This window comes from Mesoplodon bidens (genome assembly GCF_964165515.1).
Source record: "Mesoplodon bidens genome assembly, chromosome: 2".
NCBI classification, from domain to species: domain Eukaryota; kingdom Metazoa; phylum Chordata; class Mammalia; order Artiodactyla; family Ziphiidae; genus Mesoplodon; species Mesoplodon bidens.
The window spans coordinates 167086609-167109234 of record NC_138177.1 but is presented as its reverse complement, the minus strand read 5'-3'; the positions used below and the strand labels follow the sequence as shown (position 1 = coordinate 167109234).

The 22626-nt window shown below is 42.3% G+C and overlaps 1 protein-coding gene across 1 annotated transcript in view; it reads left to right on the top strand.

Annotated features, from left to right (window-relative positions):
- Nucleotides 1-21474, top strand: part of MACO1 (macoilin 1) — a 56394-nt gene extending 34920 nt beyond the window's left edge. The window contains exons 7-11 of the mRNA XM_081224446.1: nucleotides 8755-8913; nucleotides 10288-10470; nucleotides 12704-12824; nucleotides 15801-15975; nucleotides 20300-21474. Coding sequence (XP_081080572.1) covers nucleotides 8755-8913; nucleotides 10288-10470; nucleotides 12704-12824; nucleotides 15801-15975; nucleotides 20300-20502 — 841 coding nt within the window. The 3' untranslated portion in view covers nucleotides 20503-21474. The remainder of the gene's footprint in view (nucleotides 1-8754; nucleotides 8914-10287; nucleotides 10471-12703; nucleotides 12825-15800; nucleotides 15976-20299) is intronic.
- The last annotated feature ends 1152 nt before the right edge of the window (nucleotides 21475-22626 follow it).

Sequence of the window (22626 nt, the reverse complement as noted above, 5' to 3'; positions counted from 1 at the left end):
CGGTAATTCCCATGAACTGATCTGCCATGTATTAATGGGAACTTTTTGCCTTCTCCTGTCCTTGAGTTCCATGTGCTCCTGGAAAACATGCACCTGTTGACAGTGCCCCTCCAGAGTCAAAGACTGACGCCTTTTTTGTTGCATCCTCACACCTGACCGTGAGGCCTTCAGACCACTTAGAAGGAGAGGGGACAGCCTTATGGTAAGAAGGGTAGTGTGGGTCTCTGGTGTTCCTCAGACCATACGGTATAGAGGCCTCCTGTGTCTAAGGCAGGTGACTTACTCCACACCAAGGTGTTTTTCTGCCGTGTTCTTGGAGCATAAAATACACCGAAACGGGACATGGACACTGGTTATTCGCAGATTTCACAGACCAGCCAGTTTAGAATCTGGACCTCCCAGCACCATCCCCTGTAACGTGTGTATACTGTCAAGGCTGATGTCAGAGCGATGCCTGCTCTCTTCTTTTACAGGGAGCCAGGGCAGGGCAATAAACTGCAGCTCTAGAATCTAGATTTAGACAAACTATTGCTTTGATAGGAACTGATGAATGGGAAGTACAGGTAGTTGATGTATATTTAGGAACTGAGGTGTCTTCTGCTTAAGAAAATTAAGTTCGCCTTCCTTGGAGTGACCTAAAAAGTTTAGGAAGTAAAAGAGTTGGGCTTTCCCTAAGGCTTTCAGATTATTCTGAAACTGGCCTGTGACATGGGCAAATCTAAGAGTAACAGTGGATGTTGAAAAGCCACGGAAAGCAAATTAACAGCTTCCTCTTTTGAAAGAACTTTTCTCCCAATCATAAAATGATAATTAAAATGTTAAAAATAAGCTGTTGATTACTTCCAATTTTGAAAATAAAGAAGAGGTGGCCACTATTTTTTTTTGTGTGTGTGGTATGCGGGCCTCTCACTGCTGTGGCCTCTCCCGCTGCGGAGCACAGGCTCCGGACGTGGAGGCTCAGCGGCCATGGCTCACAGGCCCAGCCGCTCCGTGGCATGTGGGATCTTCCCGGACCGGGGCACGAACCCGTGTCCCCTGCATCGGCAGGCGATCTCTCAACCACTGCGCCACCAGGGAAGCCTCACTATCTTAACGTATATCCTCTCAGTCTTTTTTTCTCTTGCATACATATATATTCTTTTCACAAAACGAAGCTCATACTATGTATAATGTTTTGTAATTGTCTTTTTCACTGACTATATCATGAGCATTCTCCCATGTCATTGAATATTCTTCCTCAGTGGTTTTTTTTAATTAATTTGTTTATTTACTTATTTTTTTGGCTGTGTTGGGTCTTTGTTGCTGTACGTGAGCGTTCTCTAGTTGCGGCGAGCGGCGGCTACTCTTCGTTGCGGTGCATGGGCTTCTCATCGCAGTGGCTTCTCGTTGTGGAGCGTGGGCTCTAGGCATGCGGGCTTCAGTAGTTGTGGCACGCGGCCTCAGTAGTTGTGGCTTGCAGGCTCAGTAATTGTGGTGCATGGGCTTAGTTGCTCCGCAGCATGTGGGATCTACCCCGGCCAGGGCTTGAACCCATGTCCCCTGCACTGGCAGGCAGATTCTTAACCACTGCACCACCAGGCAAGACCCCAATGGTTTTTTAATGGTGGCATGTCAGTCAGGCACATGAATATACAATTTATTTAGCCACTCTTCTGTTGAATATTTGTGTTCCTGCTTTTTTTTTTCTTATTATAAATCATGCTGCAACAAACACACTTTTACAGAAATCTTTGTGTGTATCTCCAGTGTGGGAGAGGGATGATGTATTAACAGATACGAACATTTTAAAGACTTTTTTGATACAAAGTATCATATCTGATCACATCCTTTAAGGACCTTATTAAAAATACTAGTTCATGGCACCCATAGCTTTATTCTTAAAGGGCTTCAAGGTCAGTTTCCTATTCCGTGAATGGCCAGTGAAATCCTCTAGATTTCCTTTCCTTCTCTGTGTTCCTTAATGAAAATGAATGTGTTTGACAGATTAGGGAACAGAGACATAAGGTACTTTGTATTATGGTTTCACCTGGCAATCAGGTAATCAGGCTGTTGCTTATTTTTGGATACTTGTGCCTGGTGAGCAATTGTAGTAACCACAGTGAGACCTGAGGCAGCTTCATTTCCTTATTTCCAAAGTTGTGGTTCATAGGATATACTAGAGCAGCTTCAAGTCAGTGTAGGCCTCACTTAAGATGAGAGACATTCATGTTTTTATGTGAATGACCCATGCTACCCAGCCTGTCAGGGTGAATGACCTGGAAACGGGGGAAGGGAAGGAGTTGGTGGAGAGGGTAAACAGTATTTCTTCTGGGGACAGAGCTTTGATTTATGAGCTCAGTTTCCTGAATAGACAGCTGTGTGGTCCCTGAACAAGTCTTGTCTTGTATGATTAACATATGCCAGGGGATCTCCTAATGCAATTAGGTACTTAGCGAGATAAAGCAGTTGCTCTTCATTCAGTCTTTTTTTTTTTTTAACATCTTTATTGGAGTATAACTGCTTTACAATGGTGTGTTAGTTTCTGCTTTATAACAAAGTGAATCAGTTATACATATACATATGTTCCCATATCTCTTTCCTCTTGCGTCTCCCTCCCTATCCCACCCCTCTAGGTGGTCACAAACCACCTAGCTGATCTCCCTGTGCTATGCGGCTACTTCCCACTAGCTATCTGTTTTACATTTGGTAGTGTATATATATCCATGCCACTCTCTCACTTTGTCACAGCTTACCCTTCCCCCTCCCCATATCTTCAAGTCCATGCTCTAGTAGGTCTGTGCCTTTATTCCCGTCTTCATTCAGTCTTTCCATGTGCACCTGCCTTCCTGATAAGCAAATGCCCCTTTACCCCTGTCTCCTTCAGCCACTATTTAAACTAAAAATCTGGTGGCCTGCTGTAGATAGGTTGTTTCCAGAGCCTCATATATCATAACGCTGACCCTGTTCTAATCTAAGCACTGAGGAAATGGACAGAGAGCGAGGGTTAGAGACATGGTCTTGGAAGGGTTGGAAGAAACTTTAGAAATACACTTCCAGCTTCTAATTTTAGAGCACCGCAAGTCCCTGGCTTCAGAGAACTTATAGGCTTTTTAGAAATAAGATGTATACACAGGAAAATATTAAAAACCAAAACAAATTTAAAAACAGCACAGGGAAATGGTTTAGTGCCAAACCAGAAACACCAACAGTAAGGGCTTTCAGATTTCAGGAGAGGGAAATCAGCACCTCATGGTGGAGAGTTTGGTTTTTGTTTTTATTTTTTAACTGGGTCTTGAATGAGTGAGACTTGAAAATTGGAGGCCATTCCTCCAGGAGGGAGGGGTGGTATAATTAAAGGCAGAAGATGTCTGGGAACAAGGAGTGGGTCGTTTTGGCTGGTATGATGGGTTTGTGAAAAAAACTCATCTTTCAGTCACTTGGCTGTATCGTTTGAAGGTGACCTTCTGAAGCCCCTTTTCTTACGTAGTAAGCAGCACTCTTAAGTTCTATGTTGTCGTGCAAGGCCTACAGCATCTCTGTCACAGCTTCTTAGAGCTCAGAGATAACCAGCAGAGCTGAGGCTCCTTATCTTCCTGACAGCCTCATGGGATCAAGCTGACAACCCATAGAAATATACACTTAGGTCGTTTTCTGGAATGGGTGTGGAGTCGTCCGTAGGTGAAGTCCTGGCTGAGAAAAGGTCTCCCTCTTTTTTGCAGGACTTGCTTCCTGGGGCAATTTCCTGCCCCAAAGTCTTAAAGTTCTTCTGTGTTCTCAGGCCTCAAAAAGCCTCAGGCTTTATAAAAACATGAAGGTACTGGCTCTACACATTGGAGACTTTTAAACTTTCAATGAAGTCATAGCACTGTGGCTGTAATTCAAGTAATTCACAAAGATAAGGATTACAAACACTTAGACATAAATATCTCCCTACCTTTTCAGATGCTTAACAATACCTCTTTCAACTAAAAGCTGACACTTGAATACTGTACTTTGTTTTACTACCAGGTGTGCTTCAAGATGCTCAAAGATATTTTTCCTACTTAGCCTGCCTTGAAAGACTCAGGTTTGAGCTTCATTCTTTTGGTCAGCTAGGAAATTACCCCTTATTAAAATGTAACTTTTTCCCTTAAAATTAAATAATTATCAACCATTTACATTATGGCTTACCTTAGTTGGGTGGAATGAGGGAGGAGATGAGGTAGAGTTGAGGTTTGGAGTGGGTAAGAGCGTTCCTCAATTTGGCAGTTTTGCTCTGAAGTCAGCTGGGCTGGCGAGTGGAGCCCTGAGGAAGGGCTGCTCCAGTGGCCCCGCCTCTTGCTTGTGAGTTAGGTGCTCTGCTGGAGTTTAGAGGTAGCTTACAAGTTTAGAAGTTGATGTAAAGTTTTATCAGTAAAGTGGAGTAAAGTGGCTCGGAAAGGTGCCTGGACCTAACTGGTAACATTCTGAGTTGATTAGACCCCTGGCTTGTCTGATTGGGCCCAAATAGACATATTTATTGGACACATAGACTCCAGCTTTGCTGTGGGCCCTGTCTGTATCCCAAGTGGCAGCACTACTGGGCAGCCTTCGTAAGGATGACTAGCGCCACGGGAGTTGGGCAGGGAGGGAGTATGTTTATTTCCTGCCGAAGCCTTACCAAAGTTTGGTTAAGATCTGTCTTATTTCTCTTTTTTGGATGAGTTTATAGTTCTGCTGGAGGAAAGTTCTCTTTTATCCCTTAATCTTCTATTGTGTAGGGAGGAGAGTAGGGTTTAGCTCTGATAAATGGGTTTGAGCTTGAAGGTGAAATTTTTTCCTGCTTTCTTTTGATTCCTATTTACTGAAATTAGTTTTAAGGGTTATAAACTATTACTTCTGCCTCATTTTCTTCCTCACCACGTGCTTCAAATTTAGGTTGCAGCTATCGACATTTTAGTAAAATCCCATGAATACATTTGAAGATTTTGCATTAACCTCTTAACACCATTTAATCAGTACTTCTTGGTGTTTCACAGCAATAAATTATACATCTGCATTTTACCTAGTAAGTATTGACCTTCAGCACAAAAGGGTTAATTAAGTTTACCATTATGACAAGTAGTAGTTATCTGTCTAATAAATGCCCCTGGCACTTGACTGGCTCAATTCAGTTCAAATTACTAATTCATGTAATTCTTTAAAAACTCATGTATACATTTTTTTATTGAGCATATGCAGAGATTGGTGGTACAGTACATCTGTGCAGTGTAATATTATGCAGCAATTAAGTTGTTTGTGAAAAGTTTCTAATAGTGTGGAAAGGTGCTTAAGATATGTAAACTATACATGTGATACTCTCAGCAATATGAAAAATGTTTACATGTGTTAAGAAGGAGAAAGAAAAAGACATACAGAAATGAAGTAAACCAAATGCAAATAGTGGTTCTGTCTGGATGAAAGGATTATGAGTTATTTACATGTTTATTCTTTATACTTTTCTGTTGTATGCAGTTTTTTATTTTGACTGGGTATCACTTTTGCAATAAAAACATAAATCCAATAAGGGGTTATAAATCATTTTACCACCTACCTCAGTTAAGATTTAAAATATAGTGAACATTCAACATTAGATTAATGCTTTCTGCAGAGAGACAATGAAAAATTTCCCCTAATAAATTTAAAAAGTTACTGAGAATTTACCATTTAGCACATTAAGTTATCTTACATGTTGTTATGCAGTTTCCTGTAGACCAGTGTTTCTTAAACTGAGGAATGCTGTGTTAACTAACAGGTTTGCTGCAACTGTTTGGAAAACAGTCATTCAGAATTTTACAGAACCAATGGCAACAGTTATGAAAATCCTGAAGCGTTTTATTTCTGTGCCTTGTGAACTTAAGTTATTTAATTTTTGAAAATAAGCTTTTTATTGAAGTATAACACACATCCACAAAAGTGCTCAAATCTTAAGTATACAACTTCTGAATTTTCAAAAAGTGAACACACCCTTGTAACCATGTCACCTTATTTTTCTTGTATTGTGCTGCTATATGTCTTTGACAAGATTTTCGTAGTTCTACACACAAAAAATATTGTTTAGTGTTCTGTGGTCTCCAGAAGTTACACTCTAGATCTTTTTGCACACTTTGCTCTCCTAACTGTACAAACTCCTTGGTTTTTTTACATTTTTCAAGGAACTCTAAAGTTTCATTCAGAAATTGTTATTCTTAGTTCATGGTAGGAAATTTGGCTTTTATAGGTTAAAAACTGTAAAAAAGTAATAACTTCAAAATTCTTGACGTCTAGACTTCGCAGATTTAATTTTTCTTTCATTCCCAACTGCGGCACATGCTTTGCCCCAGTGGCTGGTTGTGGGGAACTTGATTCCTGGGCCTCTGCATATGATACAGCTTAGGTTGCTAATCTGAAGGAGCAGATCAAGAGCCAGTGGTAAGTGTGTCAGGCCTAGAAATCCTAGACCAAGCTGGGAGGAACTTTAGAGATCGTTTGCCTCAGATGGGGAAACTGAGTCCTGAAAGGTTATATGCCTTGTCCAGGGTCGCAGAGCTGGTTCCAGAGCTGAGTCAAGAATCCTGATCCTATACCCCGTTTCTAAACCATGCTAAGTCCCTAGTCTCTTCTTAAAGCTCATCCTTTTTACTAAAAATGCAGTCCTCGGGCTGTGAAACCAACTTCTCAAAAAAGATAAATTACCTAACACATTTTTCAGCCAAACTTCTTAATGAGGATAACCTGACAGCATCGACCTGTTTTAGAAAATATCCCTTGGGTAACTTCGGGTGAATGAGTGACGGTGTGGGGATGGTATAAATGCCAGTCGGTGATTGTGTAGAGCAGTTCCGGGAGTACATTCAACTGGAATAACCCTGGCAATAGGGAAAGGGTGGCATGATGTCCATTTGTGGTGCTTCCCTGGGGAGCGAGCTGTGTCAGGAGACCCGGCAGCTCTTCTGGAACACAAAGTCTCTAGTCTGTGTCCCCAGGCACTGGACAGGGGGACTGGCTACTGGGCCTGGGAGGTAACCATTGATGTTTCATGACTTTTTGGTTTTGAGATTTTGTTTCAGTTGGCTAAAGGTAAGACAGGTAAATAAAGCTGCTCTTTGGTTTTCTAAGGAATGCCAGGCAACCGATACATGTATTTAGTAAGTGTTGATCGCTGTGATTGATGGGCCCTGGGGATTTAGTGCTTCATAAAACATATCTGTAAGGACCTAGTCTATGGACCTGGCAGTTCCAAGGAGAGATCACCATTGCCCTCCAGAATTCTTGGTTCTGTTGGTATGTTGGATCAGTGAAATGCACAAGAGTCTCTTCAGAGCTAACTGACTTTTGCCTGCTGTACATTTGTAGGAAAAGGTGTCTTCTGAGTCTCACCTGGCAGTCATCCTTGGCCTGAACTTCAGTGCCGTTCTCCATGGTCTGATCTGCCAGGTCCCTTCTATCCTTTCTCGCCCTGTTCCCAGAGTACAAGCCTTCCTCAGAGGCCAGACTGATCGCTCTGCCTCCAAATGCCTGTGGCTGTTGCTACCTTTGAGCCTTTGAGCATGTTTTCCCCTTGTTTAGAATGCCTTCTCCTCCCCTTCTACTTCTCCAAATCCTGCCCAACTTCCGAGGCCCAACTCATTCCCCATCTTCTCTCCTCAGAACTCATGTGACATTTCTCTCCACGCCGTGCTGTGGCTGATAGAGCCACAGTTTGGCCTGCTGGAGAAGAGTGGAGTCTAGAGCTAGGCTGCCTGTGTGACCTTGGGCTGGAACCTTTCTTGAATCTAGATTTCTTCATCTGTAAAAAGGGGACTAATAATTGCCAAGGTTATTCAATTTAGCTCATAGTTGTACAGATTAAATGTGTTCATACCATTAAAACCTATGGAACAGTGCCTGGCATGTAAGTTCTCATTAAATATTAGTTACTCCCTTTAGCGTGTTTTTAACCATGACCTTCCTGTATTATGGTTTAATCATTTTAAATGTCTGTTTATTGGCCTCTAGTGAAATTGTAAAGTCCTCTCATGAAGAAAGGGGCTTAACTTTATATTCTTTGTTGACCCTTTTCAGTCCTACATGTGCATATAATAGTTCCCCAATACATATCACTTAAAGTGAAACTATTACTGCATTAAAGAAAATAGATGGAACAGGAGTAAGGAATTGAAAAGATAAGCTTCATTTCACAGATTGAGTTTTCTTATGATTCGTAGATCATGTAATTTGTTCCTTTTTTCATTGTTGTTGAGTCTAGTGAGCTCTTCTGTCACAGTCACCACAAGTGTGAACATCATTTAGCAAGGATGCTAGCAGCTTCAGGAGGCTGTCTCAGACACTGTTTTCTTCTAGGCCCATGGTGGGAGGGAATCTCAGGCAGTAGATTCTCATCTATCAGGGTATCTCAAAGCATGTGGGTCCTGAGCTGGTTGTTATTAGCATATCTCCCTTGCCGAGGGGCATGGGGAATTCACCAGTGGGGAGGGGACCATGCCCTTCAGGCACCCTCCCTCTGCCTTCCCCTCCTCCTTTATTAGCAGCTCAGATACTCACAAGCACCATCTTCACCTGTCAGTGTTCACAAATATTTGGGGGGAATCCGATGTTACCCTGTGGTGGGAAGGGGGAGACCCAGGCAGAAGCACTGATTCAAAGGCTGATTGCAGACGGGAGTTGCGTTGATGTCAGCAGCTGCTGGCAGGGTGCTCCACCAGCCACCCAGCAGTCAGGGACTTCAGCCAGGGTCTCCCACAGAGCCCCGGGGGTGGCCTCTCAGCGATGAAGATGCTGTGTTTCTCCTTCTCCTAGGCTGGAACAAGACATTAAAAAGTTAAAGGCCGACCTGCAGGCCAGCAGGCAAGTGGAACAGGAGCTCCGCAGTCAGATCAGCTCCCTCTCGAGCACCGAGCGAGGGATCCGCTCAGAAATGGGCCAGCTCCGGCAAGAGAATGAGCTGCTGCAGAACAAGTATGTGCACCTTGTGGGCCTCTGGCCGTGAGTCAAGCAGCCTCGCGTTGCTCTTGTTTCCAGGGATTGGAGCACAAAGCTCATGACGACAAAGGGATCTAGCAGAGGAGTTTTTTTAAAAAACAAAATGTTTGAAATATTTAATGTAGGACCAGATATTCAACATGTTGTAAAATCTATAAAAACTTATTTCATTGCAACAAAACAGTTTATTAATATTACTATTCTGTCTTCTCTCATTTAATAACTTCTTCTCTTAGTTTAAAATAGTTATTGAGCTTTTGTGACAATATGAGTAAAATTGACAAGAAGTATTTCTGCCACAATTTGAAACTCTTGTTCCCTTGAGTGAAAATTTCCAGAGGATTAGACTCGATCTACTTTGATTTCTGGAACTAAAAAATGATGTTGAACTTGATTTTATTTGAAGAGGCAGACAAAAAGCTAGCTCTTCTGCATGAATTCTTTTACGCTTTCCATTAATTCATTCTGCAATTACTTCTTGACTCAATGTGGGTCTGTCTTTTTTTAAAATCTCTAAGCAATGTGTGTCTAGGGTAGTGATTACTATTATAGGTGCCGAGCTTTCTGGGCTTTTCCTTGAAAGATCAGTCCTTCATCATTTTCAGGGAATGTAGCTCAAAAGCTAGAGCATTATAGGCACATAACCTTTCCATTGCTTCTGACTCACGTATGTATGTGATGGCTCTAGCATTATTACATAGAGAACATCTTACCTTACACTGATATATTGAGAGAAACTCACCTCATATTGATACATAAAGCTGGGGGTGGTAGGAGCAGGGAAGGGAATGTGGCTGAAATTTTTATCTGAAATTAAGCATCCTGTGATTCTAACTACAAGATCTATTTTGGGATACTCTGAGAAAACATCTCCCAGCTGGAAAGGAAAGGCTGCAGTAGGCTGCAGCATATTGTATTCAGGCAGAGAAAGACCTTCCCCTCCCCTCAGTTTCAATGGATCTGGTTCAGCTCTTCCTTAGTCTCAGACTGAAGTTCTTTCAAGGTGCTTTGGGGCACTAGAATTAGTTCTACAGTTATCTTTTCCTCTGATAGAAACTTGTTTTATCCTATTTTCTGGATTACCTTCTGTAGATCACTTACATTAATAAAGCAGAGGCTAGGTCCAATTCTGTATCTTGTAAGGCAGCTTGTTTATTGGCGTTTAGGAATTGTTAAATAATAATGACAATGTATTTTCCCTGGACACTCTGGGAATTGACATTTATGATTTGCTGTTCAAATCTCCTGTTTACTTTGGCCTCAAAATGATAAAGAGGAGCCATGTTTCTCCAGGGTTTATATTGGACGTTTCTAATTGTAAAACTTTGTATGACAATCATTTCCATATAGGTTACATAATGCTGTGCAAATGAAGCAAAAAGATAAGCAGAATATCAGCCAGTTGGAGAAAAAGCTAAAAGCTGAGCAGGAAGCCCGAAGTTTTGTAGAAAAGCAGTTAATGGAGGAGAAAAAAAGGAAGAAGTTAGAAGAAGCTACTGCTGCCCGGGCTGTTGCATTTGCTGCTGCGTCTAGGTATGTTGATGTCACCGGAGTGCTTAATCCAAGGTTGGCTTTCCTTGGACTGAGAATGGGAATTTGATGCCTTGGGCAGGACTGGAAATACACAATCATGCATGGAGGGATTGCTTTTAAGTGCTGTTTTATTAGCTGGTTTAAACCCCATCTGTGCAAGCTTATGCTGTCATGACAACTTCATCCCTCAGTGACCTGCTGTATAAAGTAGGATGAGGGAATCTCCATGCCTCCCACACCTGGGAGGCAAAATTCTGCTCAGAAAGGGGTTTCCAGCCACTTTCTGTAAGACTGATAATAACTAAATGCTTTGATAATATTACTTTAATAATTATAATTATATAATAATTATAATTATTATATAATTATAATAGTAATTATTTAGTAATTATAATAATTATAATAGTATAGTTTATAGAATTTATTTATTATAGTATAATAATTATAATAGTAATTATTATTATTATATAATTATAATAGTAATTATAATAATAATTACTAAATTGGTGCAGGGAACCAGTCTGGACTTTTGTTCCCTTTATAGAACTATCATTATGCTCTACTCTTAGTTGTGTGTTTCTGGTGTTTTTAATCTTAAAATGGAAGAAAGATAGAATCTTGGTCCCCCAAGCACTGTGTCCTGACTGCTCATGTCTTTGTTGGACATCAGCAAACTGTCAAATGATCTGGAAAAGATGGGGAAGAGAGTTAAGAGCCTCTTTTTCTTTCTTTCTTTCTGTCTCTCCCTCTTTTTGGCTTCTACTTCACTTTTTCTTTTTGCTTTTTTTATTTTGACTGGTGAAGTTCATCTGCATGGTGGGGGTCAGTTATGGGTTTACAGATGCAGGGGAGGGTAAATTATTATTTATTTAATTTTAAGTTTCTATCCCTAAATTTGTGTCTATGTGATATAATTCTACTTTTTGCTTTTTTGTATTTGTCATGTTAATAGCCTTCTTTTGGGTTCTGGCATTTGTAGAATAATTGGTGAACCATCATTTCATCTTTTAGGAAATAGCAGTGGGAGAGAGAACTCTTTCTCCTGCGTGATCCTGCCTTCCCCCAGCAGACTCTGTACTGCAGATGGCTGAGCTAACTTGGCCCATTAGCATCTATACAGATTCACAAGACCCTTTACTAACCTGCTTAGGTTGTCGGGGGGTGGGGGTGGGGTTGTTTGTTCACGCATTTAAAGATTTGTGAGCGTTCCTGAAGCACTTACACTTGCAGGAGATTTTCCTGAACAGTCATCTGGTGTGGCTTGTGCTCTCCTTAATTCATCCAGCAGTTACTCTTTCTTAAAAAATCCCTGAGGAGGATATGACAGTTTCTTAACCATATTGTTTCATGTCTCTTAGGCCTGAGAATCAGTACATTGATTTCAGTCTCTACCCTTAATTTCTTTTGCTTTTGGTTAAGCTTATTGCCTTTGGTCTTATCCTTGGATGGTCCTTGTTTGTCATCATTTATGTAGAGGCTGTTTTTATTCTTAAGTATATCTCAAGGCTTTAGTCTCTCACTGGACCTTCCTTTTCATAGGCAAAGGACACCTACCTTCTCCACCAGGCTGTTTCTGAAACCTAAACAGTTCACCAGCTTTGGACTGGCCATTGCCATCATCTTTTTAAGTTTGTCCTTTTTATAGCCCTGAGAAGCACCCTAATGCTGCTCCCTTCTTTTTCTGTTTACTCCAGTCTTGTCCAAACTTCATGACTAAAGAAAGGTAACGTTCCCAGTGCACAGTCCCTCAAAAGTGAAAATGTTTTTTAACTCACTGCCCCCTGCTGGAGACAGCACACGTCTGGTTCTCTCTTGCTTCGCTTGTGTGCATTGTCTCAAGTCATAAGGCCTGATGGGAAGCTTGCTGGATTGGCAAGGTGGAAAAATCTCAGTTCTTATCCCAGTTCTGTGACCTGCAAGCTGGGTGACCTTGAACTAGTATTATATCTAAGTAGCTTCAGTTTTCTTCTCTGGAAAATAGGATAATAAACCCTACCCCAGTAAAGAAGGAAGTATGGGTAAAGTACCTAGCTTGGCACCTGGCTCATATTAGACACCCAATTAATAATTATTTTAGATCATTTTTGAAATTATAAAGAACAGAGAGAATGAGCAGACTGAGCCAAAAGCTAAAACCTGACTCTGTGGAGTATAAGAAAAATATCAATCCTGCAGTATAGTTAAACCCATAGTCTTTTAAATCCTCTTTTTCCCTTCTCTTCTTTTTCATAAGGGGAGAGTGCACCGAAACCTTACGGAATCGGATCAGAGAATTAGAAGCAGAGGGCAAGAAGCTCACAATGGACATGAAGGTGAAAGAAGACCAGATCAGAGAACTAGAACTGAAAGTTCAGGTAAAGGAGGAGAAACAGACTTCATCGTGCTTGAATTCCTCTTCCGTGTTAGGTTTGTGCTCTGTGCTTCCGTGTGGAGATGGTGCCTTCTGATACAGGCCAAACCCCATTGCATCTGAAAATCTCTGTATGACCAAAGGAAGCTCTCGCCTGTCCAGCTCATTCAAGTCATATTTAGTTTATCTGGATTCTAAGACAAGCCAGAAATGTTAATGGTCCTTGACATGTTTTATACCAGAATTTGACTTACAGGAGATTCATTTCACTTTTTCAGGTTATAGGCCAGATTAGTGTGCTTTGGAATGTATACACCTCTTCTTAGCCCTAATTCTCTGTCGATCGCCAGGGAATTGACCATTCTGGATGGCTCTGAGCTTCACAGATGGCCACTCTAGGCAGTGCATGGGGAGGAAAGCTGCCAGTGCTGTGGACATAGCCAGTTTGGGGGCTGTGTGTACCTTAGCCAAGTATTTGGTGGCGTTGGGTCTTCAAAGGGATGTTTAAGGCTAATGTCATAAGTTGTAAAGCTACAGTAATTTGAGTCATATGGAGCCCATAAGAAATTAGTGGCAGGTCAGTGGGGTAGAATAGGTGACCCAGAGACAAAGCCTAAATTAGTGTTCAGTGAAGGTGGCATCAGAAATGGATGGAGGGCTTCCCTGGTGGCGCAGTGGTTAAGAATCCACCTGCCAATGCAGGAGACACGGGTTCGAGCCCTGGTCCAGGAAAATCCCACATGCCGCGGAACAACTTAAGCCCGTGTGCCACAACTACTGAGCCCGTGTGCCACAACTACTGAAGCCTGCACGCCTAGAGCCCATGCTCTGCAACAAGAGAAGCCACCGCAATGAGAAGCCTGCACACCACAATGAAGAGTAGCCACCACTCACCGCAACTTGAGAAAGCCCGCACACAGCAACAGTGCAGCCATAAATAAATAAATTTATTAAAAAAAAAAAAAGAAATGGATGGAACAGCAAGGGTTAGTCAGTGAAAGGCTGAGGAACAGCTAGACAACAGGAAAAAATAAAATGAGATGCTTATCTCACACCACACAAAAATAAATTCTGGAGGAAGAGTTGAATGCAGGGGAAAAAACCATTTTGTTTTAAATCACAAAGTGAAAAAAAAATGAAAAAATCAATTGGGGAGGGTACAGATATTGCAACAAATATTATAAAAAAAGAATTAGGGCTTCCCTGGTGGTGCAGTGGTTGAGAGTCCACCTGCCGATGCAGCGGACACGGGTTTGTGTCCCGGTCTGGGAAGATCCCACATGCCGCGGAGCGGCTGGGCCCGTGAGCCATGGCCGCTGAGCCTGCGCATCCTGAGCCTGTGCTCCGCATCGGGAGAGGCCACAACAGTGAGAGGCCCGCGTACCGCAAAAAAAAAAAAAAAAAAAAGAATTAATGTGCTCAATATGTAAATAGCTCATAAAGATTGCAAAGAAAAGCTCAAATACACAGAAAGTAGGCAAACTATATGAACAGATAATTCACAGAAGAAATATAAATGACTGATAACAATGTAAGAATATATCCTCATCTATCACCGAAGACAGATAGATTAAAATTGGATATCACTTATCTCTTATGAAATCAGCAAAGAATTTTTAAATGGTAATATCAACCTGGGTGAGGATACAGTGAAATAGGCCTCGTATGTTGCTGGTGGAAGTGTAACTTTCTGGAAAAGATCATGTACTTTTAAAAAATATTTTCCTAAGACTCCGGCCTTAAGGTAAATATTTAAAAGTCTCACCAATGATTGATATACAGAGATGGTCATCATAGTGGTATATAAATGCAAAAAAAAATGGAAATAATCTTAACAATGAGAGATTTGTTTAATAAATTATGGTATGTATACATGTAGGAATATTAAACAGCCAATACAAATTACATTTTCAAAACAGTTGAGATTATATGTTTTTAAAAAATTGTACGTATAGTTTGATTTCAGTTATGCTGAAAAATACATGTATACTTAAAAAAGACTAAAAGAAAATACATCAAATTTTTTGCAGCGTTGGGATTTTGGGTGATTTTTATTTTCTTCTTTGAACTTTTAAGTATTTTTTAATTGACTATAATAAGTTTTGATTTCTCTCTTAAAATGAAAAAAATTAAATATCAGCATATACACACACACACACACACACAGGCTACATTATCTGATGTTTTAACTGGGCTTATTTTTCAGTATACCCTCTCAAAATAATTAACATTTTTACAATTTTTAGTGTAGGTTGAGAGTAGAGCTTTCGCACATTTGACTACAGCATTACAGCAACATTTGTAGCCGGCAGCAGGGAAACAGTTCTTTGTGGTTCTGAATTAGGATTGTAAGAAAGTGTTTTATATATATATATATATATATTTTTTTAATTTATTTCTTTTTGGCTGTGTTGGGTCTTCGTTGTGGCTACTCATCGTTGTAGTGCACGGGCTTCTCCTTGTGGTGACTTCTCTTGTGGTGACTTGCGGAGCATGGGCTCTAGGTGCATGGGCTTCAGTACTTGTGGCACACGGGCTCAGTAGTTGTGGCTCGTGGGCTCAGTAGTTGTGGCTCCCGGGCTGTAGAGCGTAGCCTCAGTAGCTGTGGTGCACAGGCTTAGTTGCTCCGCGGCATGTGGGATCTTCCCGGACCAGGACTCAAACCCGTGTCCCCCGCATTGGCAGGCGGATTCTTAACCACTGCACCACCAGGGAAGCCCGAAAGTGTTTTATTTGGAGACAGAGTCCACAGTTATCTCAAAACAGCTCAGTACAATCATTGTTTTGTATGTGCACATCATTGTATAAATACATTTTGCACTCCCTCTAAGGGGCGAGGTCTAAACCCATGAAACACCAGGATTCTGTGTTCTAGGGGCCAGGTCAATAATAGTGGGATTTTATTTGTGATTTCAGGCTAATTTGTAGACATCGATGCCAAAACTATCTTGTAACATTGCTGCTTTGATGATATTGATAGGAGCTTCGGAAGTATAAGGAAAATGAGAAGGACACTGAGGTGTTAATGTCAGCCCTCTCAGCCATGCAAGATAAAACGCAGCACCTGGAGAACAGCCTGAGCGCAGAGACAAGAATCAAGCTGGACCTGTTCTCCGCACTGGGGGATGCAAAGCGACAGCTTGAGATTGCCCAAGGTAGGAGAACAGCCCAGGTCACGTGGCATGGCTGAGAATGCCTGGGGACACGGAGAGCAGAGCTCCCTTAGAGCTCGAGCCAAAGGCATTTCCGTTTCCTCTTCAAGTGGTTTGATAAGTGCCCACCATGGACATCTAGGAATCATCACATTAATTCATTCTGCCGACATATTTTGAGATGAGAACATACCAAGTGCAGAGCACACAGGGAGGAGTATGAGTTTCTCTGCTCAAGGAGCTCAGAGTTTTGTAGAAGAAATAAATAGAGAATTGCAGAGTCACCAAAAGATACTGATGTAACAGGATGTACAGGGCCTGTGGGAACATAGAGAGGCAGGGACTCAGCCAGCCTGGAGAGTTAGAGAGGGCTTTTTCTCAGGGGAGCTGATGTCTGAGCTGGGTCTTGAATGATGAGAAGGGGTTAGCCCAGTGAAGAAGCGGTGTAGTGGCGGTGAGGGGTAGAGAGGCATCTGAACAGAAGAAACAGCTCGAGCAAGGCCAGGGAAGCTAGGAGGGCCTGATGTGTTCAGAGCGGCAGCTGGCTCTGCCTTGCTGGAGCGAAGGCTGCAGATGAGGGAGTGGAGGGAGGAAAGTCTGGAGAGCAGGCTATTCCCTGGGCAGATATTACTGAGACTTACTATGTGCCAGGCACTGTGCAAACCCCTAAGGGGACAGACAGTAACAAGCAAGTATATAATATCTGATGGGTGCAGTGAAGAAAATAAAGCAGTGGTGACGCAGGCTGTGTGTGTGTGTAGGGCTGCTGGTTTGACATGGAGGACATGGAAGAGCCTTTGAATACGTAGCATTTGAACAGAGACTGAGAGGAAGAGAGTGAGTGAGCCATGTAAGTCTCTAGGGGAAAAGCACATGTGTCGTGGCCACTGGGGCTGCAGCCTGAGTGACGGGGAGAGTTTTTAGGGTCAAAAGTAGCAGGAGCCACATTCTGCCAAACTTTTCAGCCTATGGAAAGAACTTTGGACTTTATTCTGAGTGACATGGGAAACTTGGAAAGCTTCTGAACAAGCCTGACATGACCTGATGAAAGGAAATTTAGATTTTGTTCAAGAAATTGATAAGCCACCAATAGATTACTGAAAAAAATTTTCAAACAGTTGACTTAATAGAAGGAAAAGAATATTTCAGCAGGTGCTTACAGAGCATTCACACTTGCTCTGCGTAAAGCATTTTACTAGAAGGTGAAGGGGAGACAAAGACGAACAAGACATAGTCTAGCTGGGGATCCGCTAACGTAGTTGTGCTCAAACTTTTTGGTCTTAGGGACCCCTTTACACTCTTAAAATTATTGAGTACCCCAAGGGAGGTGTTTTTCAAGTGAATTATGTCTACCAATATTGATGTATTAGAAATTAAACATGTGTTAATTCATTAAAAAAATAACGTAATAAACATATTACTTGTTAACATAACATTTTATGAAAATAACTATTTCTCAAAACAAAAAAAATTTAGTGAGAAAAGCAGTATTGTTTTACATTTAGCAAATCTCTTTAATTTCTGGCTTAATAGAAGATATTTCAATTCTCGTCTCTGTTTCTACATTCAGTCTATTGTTATTTCACTTGCCATGTTACTCCTGGAAGACTCCACTTAGGCTCATAGGGAATGCACGTGAAGAAGGCGGATAAATGTCTTAGTATTAGCATGAGGACAACATGGACGCTGTGAGAAGTGCTGCACTAGGGAAGGCCACGCACAAGGCCTGCTGCCACTAGGTAGAGGCAGATGGCTTGAAAGGCCAGCGGAGAGATCAGGGTGGCTTCCTAGGGAGGGACCATTGAGTGGACTTTGAAGGATGAATTCTGAGAGCAGAGAATGGCAGGGAAGGACATTGTTACCTGAGGGAATGGCGTTTAAGCAAAGGAAGGACAGTGTTGAGAATGTCCACGTAAGCAGTCCAGTGGCCTCTAGCTGGGGGACATGGAAGAAGAGAGTAGGAGATCAGCAGGACCGTGAATGAAGCTGTACTAGAGGATGTATCCCCTAGATTTTCAGGAGGAAGCAGGTGACGTGTTCCAACAGGGTTGCTGGAACCATGGAAGAAGAACAAAACAGATTAAGGAATGAGAAGAGAGAATGAGTTTGGTTTGGGATGCTTTGATCTGGAGTTTCCAACCAGACACTCGGCCTAAAGAGCTTCATCAGTCAGTGGGAATTTGGGGCCTAAACCCCAGAGAAAAGGCCAGAACCCCGGGGTTGGGGATGGGATGTAGAAGTTGTGAGAAGTCAGTGAAGCCATAGCAGTGGCTTGGGATGGCAGTGGCAGAGCAGGAAGAGAAGGGGTTGAGAATCAGGCTCATGAATCTGTGGACTCAGGAAAAGGCATTTAAAAAGAAGGTTCCTGGGAGTCCTGCTTTAAAGCCAAACTTCTGACCAGACGCTGGTGTTTTGCCTGCCTGGCTCAGCTCCCTGAGAAGGGGCTACCCTCTCTCTGCCTCATCCCTTTTACTTGGATTTGCAGACTTGAAAGAGGTTGTCTGCTGGAGTGAAGCAGCACCTGGGTCTCAGAGTAGCCGAGGGGAGCTTGGCTTCCCAGCACAGATTATGCTTCCTTGTTGGCCCAGAAATTCTCGTAAAGCAAAGAGAACTGTCTTTTCCAAAGCTCTGGGAATGTTTGTATGTTACTGATTAAAGAAATCAAACTTAAATCTTCATGGAAAAAAGATACAGTGGCTTATATACCAGATGCTGTTAGGTATTTTATTCATCTGAGGCTTACTTCGTTCAAAGGGAAGGAGGATATTTGATGCTTACTTGAAGCTGAGGGGACATGAAGGAAGCCAGAGGGGGGCAGCTCTTTGCTGCCACCTTCCCCACTACTACCCTCCATTGTCGTGCTCATGCTTGGAATATTCTAATAAGAACCCAACTTTATAATTTAAATCAAGCCCCTTGTTGGGTTTCTCCTTCCTACTTTCTATATCATTTGATTCATCTTGGTTCCAAAATGGCTTTCATCTACTATATCATTTTTTAAAATACGCCACCATGCTCTCTTACATTTTAAATATACTACCGTCTTCTGTAGGACTCAAAGTGAGTGCAACTCAAATACAGTCTCTTCCTTTTTTCAGCATTTAAATTTCTGAAGGGCTACTCCTAAGTGTTCTTCCCCTAGTAGACCAGGGAGCATCAAAGCATGATGGAAATTGCATGGACTTTGGAACAAAGTGGTCCTGGGTTTAAATCCTGCTTAGTCATTAATAACTGAATGACTTTGGGCAAGACACATACCTTGCAGGGTCTCAGCTTTCCACTGGGCTGGGCACTAGGGATTAGGCAAGGACAAAAATGGGGAGACAGTCTCAGCCCTCGTGGAGCTCATGGGCCAGTGGAGATGATGGACACAAATCATCACCCAAATGAACACTCACCGGAGGCAGAAGAATGCAGTCGGCAGGAGTGCAGACTCCAGAGCCAAACTGCGTTGTTTTGAATCCCAGCTCTGTCACTCAACCTCTCTGTGCCCTGGTTTCCTCATCTATAAAATGGATGATGATGATGATAATTCCCATCTGATAGGGTTGTTGTGATAAATAAATGAGTTAGTCTACGTAAGCACTTAGAACAGTGCCTGGCACATACGTGTTAGCTATTGTCATTATTATCATTATTACAAAGAATAAAGCGACAGAAAGGAAAGTTTAGGGTGTGTTGAGAATCGAGGAGTTGGGGGCTGGGGGTAGGGTCTCATTTAGGTGGAAGGAGCAGGGAAAGCTTTGTGAGGGAGCAGAAACAGAAACCTCCCGAGTTAACACAGAGAGCGTTGGAGAAGCACAGAAAGGGAAGCGGCCCTGTGGCAGGCAGGAGCTGGTTGGGTTCCTTGGTCTGATACCCCGAGATAGTCCATCCTCCCAGAAAAATGTTTCCGCGCGAGAGGTAGAGCCCTGGTTCAAAAGCAGCACCCTCTTCGGCTGCCCTGGTGACGGCCGAGCTCAAGATGTGGCTCCTGGAGATGGAGCTCTTTGCCTCGTCACACCTACCTAAACACAGTTCCTCTTGACACCGTGACCCGTAGGCCACATCTGGCCTGCCACCTTTTCTTGTACCACCCGTGGGCTCAGAATGGCTTTTGCAGTTTTCTATGGTTTAAAAAAAAAAAAAAAAAAAAAAACGACAACAAGGACAGTATGCGGCTCACAGTGCTTAAATATTTACCATTTGGCACATTACAGGAAAAGTGTGTCTCCCCTTACAAGCCATCAAAGCTGGAGTCGAATCCATTTGGGATCAGTGGGCCCAGGAGGGCATTGTGGTGGGTGAGCGCTCCCTTCTCACTAATGGTGGGTCTTTGATCTTCCAGGACAAATTCTTCAGAAAGACCAGGAAATCAAGGACCTAAAACAGAAGATAGCCGAAGTCATGGCCGTCATGCCCAGCATAACATACAGTGCTGCCACCAGCCCCTTGAGCCCCGTTTCCCCACACTACTCTTCCAAATTTGTGGAGACCAGCCCCTCTGGACTCGATCCCAATGCCTCTGTTTACCAGCCCCTGAAGAAATGAAGGCCAGCAGTGTGTTTTGTCCAGGCTTTGGTTATCAGAAAGCATCGCAAAGGAGCGTCTCTGGCAGTCAAGATTAAAAAAAGTTTATATTGTATTTTGTGGGACTGTATATGTTGTCGTTTTTAAAAAGGGGGGGAAAGATAACATCCAAGTCTGATTAGAACTGCCCACCAGTTTTTCTTGTAAGTTTTTAGAAGACCTCACAGAACTTTGCAGTTTATTTTTCTCGGCCAATACATTAAAACCATTCTTGGATTTCAAGTAGCCAATTTTGCCTTTTATGTATTCTTACAGTTTCCTCTTGAAGAAAAAAAAAAAAGCAGAGTTTTTCCTTCTCAACCCTTTATTTTTGTTTTGTTTTGTACTTAAATCAGCAAGCAAAACCTGCATATTGGATTCACATGGGATGACAATGAAAACTTAGTTTTTAGTGTGAAAGGTTTAAATAACCTAACACAGCTTTGATGCTATAGCTGCATTAAAGAAGATGATTACTAAAATTACAGAAAACAAAAATTGATTACCCCTCCAAGGACCAAACAAATTCAAGGAGTGTCATTTCAGCCGAGGGGAGAGACTCAGGTGATGAGACCAGCTGTGAGAATGTAACAGGGGTTGTGTCTGAAATGTGTATCTTCCCATTGGTGTGTTTAGTCCTAGAAAATTGCTAGCAGCAGTCTTGTTCACAGTGCCTTGGGAAAAGACATTTCAAGAGGAAACTTGATTTTAAACAATTTCCCCCTTTACCATCATCTACCTTCTCTCTGTGTCAAGCTCACTACGGATCCTGCTGTAGAACTGGTGGGTAGCTGGGCTGTTCGGTACCACTTCAGCCACACCTTCTGTTTCCTTTCATTGAAAGCACCACAGTGTTCTGGACTTGCCTCGAGGCAAGCTCCCTGGGAAGGGGAGCTGGGCGGTGTTTGTGTTCGAGAGACTGCAATGCCGGCTAATAAAAGCTGCAGTTCTAGGTTTGGTTTTGTTTTGTTTTTTTAAAATTTCCTTTAACTGTGCTTTCCACTTTCCGTCATCTTGTGTTTGACGATTTAAAAGAAACTTGACAATTCCTCAGCTCTTGTGCCAAGGAAGGTTTGTTGTTTTGTTTTGTTTTTTTAAAGAGTTTAAAACTCAAAACTCTGCACAAAGATTTCAGTCTCAAGTGTATATTATACATTGGTAGAAAAGTGTTTGCACTGGCAACCTTTGGAAGTGTTTAAGAATCAGGGAGGGGTGGAGGGAGGGGCTGGGAGAGGGAGGGGCAAAGCAAAATTGTATTTGGAGCCTAGGAAAATTAAGAAACCAAATAGAATGGTTTGAGTTCCTTGCCATGGATTCTGGAAGGACATAGTTCTAAAATTTCCTGTTAATTGGCATGTATGTCTCATTTAAAGCAAATTAAGTAGGACAAGCAAGTCAGCAAAATAGAAGTGTTAAAAAGAATCTTCCTTTTTAATCACTGATCTTATTTTGGGATTAAAACCTTCTAGCTTTAGCCAGGTATGCATGTTGCTGCCATTTTGCATTTTTGAATCATCTTGTGTAATTGTCACCATGGAAGTGTTACTCAGAATTGTCACAGATTTTTTTCATCTTTGTGCAAAAACATGGAAAATTGTCACTGACGTTGTGTTGAGGTTTCCCCCATTTTGCTGCCTTTTGGGACACTATTTTGGTTAAATACTTGGTCTTGGCTGCATTCCTTTTTTTTTTTTTTCCTGTGGGGTTCAAAAGAATAAACATTTTCTTACAGATAAAACTAGTTTTCTGCCTTTTTAACTTCTCAGGAGGGCACAACAGGGTAGATTGTTGTGAATTATGGGCCTTAGATTTTCACTCTGGTTCTGCCCTCATTTCCGAGCCCTGACAGTGGCAGCGTCCTGGGCAGCGGGTGCCGCGGGGCGCAGGTTACAGGATTTGGGAGGAACCCATCCAGGCTCTCAAGTAGTTTTCATTCCAGTCTTACTTCGGATGTATCCGTTCTCATCCTCCCTCCCTCCCTCCTCTTCCCCCTCCCTCCTCTTCCCTCCTTCCTCCCTCCCTCTTTCCCTTTTTCTCCCTCCCTCCCTTTTCCTTTCTCTCTGGCATCTGAGTAGAACCAAGGCTGCCTTGTTTTCTGGTACAATC